General features: G+C 44.9%; 1 protein-coding gene and 1 long non-coding RNA gene across 2 annotated transcripts in view; both read left to right on the plus strand.

Moving 5' to 3' along the window:
- SHISA9 (shisa family member 9) overlaps window positions 1–4,361 on the plus strand; it is a 306,059-nt gene extending 301,698 nt beyond the window's left edge. The window contains exon 5 of the mRNA XM_008570404.1: window positions 3,580–4,361. Within this exon, the coding sequence (XP_008568626.1) occupies window positions 3,580–3,959 (380 nt within the window). The 3' untranslated portion in view covers window positions 3,960–4,361. The remainder of the gene's footprint in view (window positions 1–3,579) is intronic.
- A 1,144-nt stretch (window positions 4,362–5,505) lies between these two features.
- The window catches only part of LOC103588655, a 2,783-nt gene continuing 1,444 nt past the window's right edge, over window positions 5,506–6,844 (plus strand). The window contains exons 1-2 of the long non-coding RNA XR_550327.1: window positions 5,506–5,823; window positions 6,018–6,647. This is a non-coding gene — a long non-coding RNA (uncharacterized LOC103588655). The remainder of the gene's footprint in view (window positions 5,824–6,017; window positions 6,648–6,844) is intronic.

Here is a 6,844-nt window from a genome sequence, read left to right on the forward strand (position 1 = left end):
CCTGGAAATGTCTCTTTGGAGGACAGTCTCGTGCTTTAGGCACCAAATCTGTGCCTGTGCTGTAGTTCTATAAAACACCTCGGAGTCCCATGGAGGTAGACTGGTCAGACAAATAAATAGGTGGAATGACAAAATCTTGCCTCCTGGATGCTAGATGATCTGGTGACACTCTGCTTTCTTCACTCTACCACACAGATCTCCTTTCAGTTTCTTGAGGCTACTATGTTCCTTCCCACCTCAAAGCTTTTGCAAAGGCTGTGGTGCATCAGTTATTAACTGCTGCATAAAACTACCCCAAAGCTTAGTGACTTAACATAACCACCAATTATTGGGATCATGATTTTGGGTCAATTGCGCAGTTCTTGTTTGGGCTGGATTGGCTGCTTTCAGTCAAGCTTTCAGTGTCTGTGGTCAGCTAACATGTTGAATGACAGCTATAAGGTATGGGATGGCCTCACTGGATATATGGCATTTGACAGGCCGTAGGCTTTGGTGAACAGGGGTAACTGGCCTATGGGATTCTCATGCTCCAGGAGGCTAGCCTGGACTTCCTTCTTCATGTGGAGGCAAAGTTTCAAGAGGCTGATATGAGAAGCTGTTACAATCTCCTGGCCAAAGTCAGCCACAAGGCCAGGACAGATTTAAGGTGTGTGGAAATAGACTCTACCTCCTGATTGGAAGAGCTGCAAGGTATTATGTGCATTCTTGCAACATACCGTGTGTTCCCTTGCCCGGACTGCTCTTTCTGCTACCTGTACTCTTCACCTTCAGATCTCAGCTTAAAGAGCTCTTCCCCAAGGAAGGCTTCCCTGACTGCCACCCCACTACGAATGAGATCAAGGCCCCTTCGTATGCCCTCTCACGGAGTAAACTAGGCACTCAGCAAACATGGGGAGTGGGAGGAAGGGAGAAGGATGAGGAAAAGGCAGGTTGTTTTGGATGAATGCCTCCTTTGTGCTTAGCAGGTTGCCTGGCACAGAGTAAGTGCTTGATCAGTGTCTGCTGAATTTAATTCAGTGCTTCTGTCATAAGCCAAGGGGTACATAAAATGCATGTATTGAACAGTTACTATATTCAAGGAATGCTGCTGTGTAGCTTGTGTATCTCATATAATTTATGCCTTGCAATAAACCTGCGAGTAGTTAATATTATCCCCATTTCACACCTAAGGAAACAGGTATGAGGGGTTAAATGGCATTCCCAAGATCTCATAAACCCAGATCGGTCTGATTCCAGAACCCACAGACTTTCTTGTCCACATCACTCTTGCCCCAAGTACCGAACACTTTCTGTGCCCAGGAAGTGCCCAATACCAGGTTCACTGAGAGACCAAATCAGGTTTAGGTACGGAGGAGGGTGTGGATTCCTCTTCTGGGGTTTCTCTTCCCATCTGCACTGGTATAGCAAGAGTTGAATGCATCTGTGTCCACTTTTCTTTAGAACTTTCTGGGAAGACATCACCTATTCCAGCTGCTGGGATGTCTAATTGATAGTCAATTTTTTTTTTCCACTTGTCAGAATCAGGAATTTTTGAATGCATCCTTGCTCTGTGCAGACCTTAGACTAGTCCAATATCTAGAAAGAGGAATACAGGAATGAATGATTCTGGATTATGGCTAGGCACATACTGTGAGCAAGAGAGATTTTCAGTAAGAGATGACTGGGGAGAAAGCAGGAAAGGAGCTTCCACCCCAAGTATTGGCTGATTTTCTCCTCTGTGCTCTCATGGTATTTGGTCATACATCCATTCATCAAATATGCAGTGAGTACTTATTATCTACCAGAAACTAGGCTGGTCATTGCTTATGTAATGGTGGGCAAAAGTCAGACCTGGCCTTGCCTCATTGGAACTGTAGTAAGAAAGATAGAAAATAGTGAGCGAACTGCGGAAGCAGGTGTAAAATGGTGGCTATGACAAGTGCCACGGAGAAGAGCCCGTTATGGAAGGATCTGACCTTGTCAGCCTTCCTAGAAGGGAAGAGTACCTGAGGCAGCTGAGGATAATGGGTAGGAGGCGGGAGGCCCCTTATCTTCAGTTCTCTACAAAAACTACATGCTGGCACTGTGATAAACGCTGGGGTTCTCAATCCCAGCTGCTTATTAGAATCACCCAAGGGACTTAAAAAATTCTGTCTGGTCCACGTCCTCAGAGATTCTGATTAAATAGGTTTGGGGAGGGCTCCAGGTATTTGAGTCCTGAAAACCTTCCCCACGTGATTCCTAGTATTGCCAGGATTGAGAACCACTGAGCCACACAGATGGAAGAATAAGGTTCCTGCTCTCTGAGACCTCATGGTCTAGTGGGAGACAAGTGTGAACGTAAAAAAATTATCAAGCAGCATAGTCAGTGTTGTGATGGGAAGGGCAGGAGTTGCCTGAGGGAATTGGGGGCCACACCTTAGCTGTGTTTGGAACAATGAGTGACTGAGGCTGGTGTAAATGAAGGGGTCAGATGCTTAGCTCAAACATCTGGCCCTTAGACCAGATCAGGGACTTCATTATAAATACTCATAAGACTGGGTAGTTCTCTTTCATAGTACTTATCGTATCTATACGTTTAAGTCATTTGTGGGATTATTTGGTCACTGTCTGTCTCTCCCTGATGTATATTAAGAAAATATTTTTATAATTATTCCAAATTCCAAATTGTAAAGAAAGGCTTAGATCGAAAGATTCTCATCTCAGCCTTGTTTGTAATAAGAAAAATATTGTCACAACCTAAATGTTCATCAATAGGGGGATTGATTAATTTTGACAGCTCCACTCGAAATGTTATGGAGGCATTAAAATGCTGTTTATTAGTAACTTATAACAACATGGAGAAATGCTTGATAGAACATTACCTGAGAAATTGAAATGAAGTTATTTTTAATGATGATAATAATGGTGGTGGATATCCTTTCACTTTATACACATTGGATCATTTAACCCTCGAAACAACCCTATGAAATATACTTTTTTATCATAGCCACTTTCCTTATGCAGAAAGTTAAATAATTTAGCCAAAGTTGCACTGCTAGTAGGTGGCATAGTTGGGATTTAAACACAGATCTGTTCAGCTGCTAAAAGTAAAGACAAAAGAGAACAAACCGACCAAGAAAAATCCCCAATTAAGCTCTGTTTATGAAAAAGACCAGAAGAAAATACACCCGGAAGTTGACATTGGCTGTTTTGAGTGGTAGGGGATCGATACGAATATTTCTCAACATGGTCAATATTTTCTCTAATGAAGAAATGTATCATTTTAACAGTGAAGAAACAATGCTTGAATTTTGTAGGGCAGCCAAGGGTGGCGGAATGATAGGAGGGACTGTGGTGGGACAAGTGTTTGTTTAGGGAGAATCCAGAGATTCCCGTGGGGATGCCCTCCGCCCTCTTGGTCCTGCTCTTGTTTGTGGAAGGGATGTGATGCTGCCATTCCCTCTGTCTTGTTCCAGGTGGAGTTTCTAATGTGTCTTGTTTGGATTGTTGACCCAGTCTAATGCTGCTCTCAGGTTGACCTGCCAATCCCTAATTCTCTCTCCTCTCTCTCTCCCTCTCTCCTCCCCTTCTTCATCCACCTGTCCTCCCACTGCACAGCCGACAAGGTCAATGATGACTTCTACTCCAAGCGACGGCACCTGGCTGAGCTGGCAGCCAAGGGGAACCTACCTCTGCACCCTGTAAGAGTGGAGGATGAGCTTCCCCGCTTCAGCCCTGAGCATGGTCCAGCCAAGCAGAATGGACAGAAGTCTCGCACCAACAAGATGCCCCCCCACCCCCTGGCCTACAACTCCACCACCAACTTTAAGGGCTGGGACCCCAATGAGCAGTCTCTCCGGCGGCAGGCTTATGGCAACAAGGGCAAGCTTGGGACGGCCGAATCGAGCTCCAGTGACCCCTTGGGAACTCGCACCCAGCACTACCCACCCCCACAGCCATACTTCATCACCAACAGCAAAACAGAAGTGACTGTCTGAGCTTTCTCTACAGAGAGCACCCTGGAGACCACACTCAACTGAGAGAGGCAAAAAAATATCCCAGCCCACACCTTCCCTGTCCTCCTTCCACACACGTACCCACACACTCACTCTCCACAAGAACCCACTATAAACCAACTGGTGACACGGAATCATGCCTTTCCTGGGTCATGCCTGACACGTGTTAGTGGGCAGCTGAGGAAGACCGAAGCATGGACATTCGGCAGTACAGCAAAGGGGAAACTGAGGCACAGTCTTTCAACTTCAGGCCCAAGGTGGCCAACTCCTGTGCCCAAAACTGTGGGGCTAATTATTCTTTCCCTCTGAACTTGTACCTGAAGTCCATGATGAAAAAAAGAAATAGAAGTAGCACAATTTAGAGAAATTGTCCATTTGAGCACATATACCATTTGCCACGTGCTGTCTGTTTCTGGATAAAAGAGCTGGGGAACAGCGGGGGTGCGGAACGAGAGTGGATACAAGAGAAGGGTGTCCTTCAGAAGAGGAGTTGTTTGGGGAGGAATTTGCCCATATGATATGCATTTTCTAATCCCAAGAAGTGGTGATGTGGATGCGAAATTTTGATAAGCATGAGGCAGAAACTGGACCCCAACCATTATATTTATAGGACAGTTCATATCATTGATGTTGAAAGCAAAAAACAACACATACTCAAACTCAGAAAAAATAGACTCTGAACCCACCGACAGTGATGGGAAGGAAAGAAATTTTAGAGAACTCCCATAAAGATTATGACGATGGAAATGGGAGGGACAGACTTGTATGGCAGAGAGAGGGTCCAGAAAGTATTCAATAACTTTTTTTAAAAAGGGGGGATAAAATATAAGCCCACAACAAAACATACAAGAACAGCAAATTCATTTTTTGTCCCAAATCTTCAAGACTTAGATGAACAGTGACATCGACAATAAAAAAATCCACAGTTGGAAGTCGGCAGGAGGTGAGACGGGGACCCAGCAGTCTTCAATTTCTGGTGTTTCTCCCTTACCTCCGAGATCTGAATCAGCGACAGAAACACGTTCTCTATTAACTGTCTGTCCCCGATGTCCCTTCCCCTTCAGCGCGTTGCCGCCGCCGCTGCCAAACTTCAACTGCTTTGGACTGAAAATGTCATAAGCGTGGGTGGTGCCTTCAATGTGTTACTGTTGTTTAATGACAGTCTTGTTTCCCAAGTGCAACCTGTGTTCCTTTAGCCTCCCTCCCTCCCTCCTGTTTTTCTGCAGTAGTAGAAGGTGTTTCCATCCTTTCCTTGTAGGTGAGCCCACCCCATAACACCCTCTGAAGGGGCTGCTGCAATGTCAGAGGTACCCAAGGACGAAGACCTCCCTACTCCCTACATTGTCAAAATAAGTCCTACCATTTTCTAGCCCACCAAACCTGTCAGACATTTCTGGGTTCTGTAATTCCCACAGTCCCTCCAAATGATCTCCCCACGTACTTCAATACCTTCCTACCCCATCCAGAATTTCCTAAGTTTGCTTTTCAGAATGGTTCTCATAGCCCAATCACAGGCAATTGTCCCATCACGAGAGGTGAGTTGAAGGAGAAGAGATTTTCAGTTAAGGTGAAAGGTTTTCAATTAGCTCCTAAAGATCTTAGCTAATTAATTAATAGAGACCCCCAGCTCCTCTCTGGCGTCAGAAGCTGTAAATGTTCTGGTCCAACAAGACTCAGAGCATTCCTGGAATCCTGAACTGCAGAGTTCTGCCTCTCCCCATCTCCAGTCGTCCAGTCGTCATGAAATCAGCAAAGTCAGCGATTCATCCTCTTTCTCACTCCCGGCAAATGTGAGAACGTTGACAAGGCACCTCATCTCTCTGGGCCTTAGTCTCCCATCTGAAACATGGAGAATTGAGGTTAGGTCGAGCTTTTCAAGATTTTTAAAACAGCAAAACCTCTGCCAACTTTTAAAAATGAAATCTTGCCAAGAACTCCCTATATAAGATCCCCATGCAAAAAGAGGTGTGGGGCTGGACGAAGCAGGGGTCAGACATTCAATAGCCACCTTCTCAGTCTTCTTGCTCTCCCATCTGAAACATGGAGAATTGAGGTTAGGTCGAGCTTTTCAAGATTTTTAAAACAGCGAAACCTCTGCCAACTTTTAAAAATGAAATCTTGCCAAGAACTCCCTATATAAGATCCCCATGCAAAAAGAGGTGCGGGGCTGGACGAAGCAGGGGTCAGACATTCAATGGCCACCTTCTCAGTCTTCTTGTCGAAACCCTAGCCCTCCCTGGGGTGAAGTAAACACCGCTGGGCTTGGTGTCTGTCAGTGTAATGTGATGTCAGTGTATCCTTGACATTAGCAAGAGCTACATACCTGCAACACACTTTGGCACCTCTGTGTATCACCGTCACAATATTTGTATCTAAATTGGCTCATTTTTAATACATTTTATTTTTAAGAGGAAAATGTCCTGCCTTTACCACAAATAGAAAACCAGCATCAATCGTCAGAAATAGAAAGTAAGCATACAAATAAGTACAAAGGAAACAAAGCAGCAATGATTCAATTTGAGCTGGATACTGTTGCCTGTGGGAGAGTCTGAACCTAAAGCCTGGCAGGCTCTCTCTCTATTAAGAAGGGACTAGCCATAGACAAAGAGTGGTTAAAGATACCAGCACCCAATGGAGACTTTCTCCTTAAGTATCAAGAGGGACTTAAACATAAATGAGAAGGGAATCATTTCCTGAGTCAGTGCTAAATAGTGCTGTATCCGAGTACTCCCTTCCATCATTTTGCATACGCTAATGATACATAGCCCACACTTCAAAAATTCCTGAGTTGGCTGGCTTATCTATGAGGTTCCCTCCAGCCCAGAGGTTCTGTAATTCTTCTCTCCCCTTTAGTTGGTCTTTGCTCA

Source organism: Galeopterus variegatus, unplaced genomic scaffold (assembly GCF_000696425.1).
Source record: "Galeopterus variegatus unplaced genomic scaffold, G_variegatus-3.0.2 Scaffold599, whole genome shotgun sequence".
NCBI lineage: Eukaryota > Metazoa > Chordata > Mammalia > Dermoptera > Cynocephalidae > Galeopterus > Galeopterus variegatus.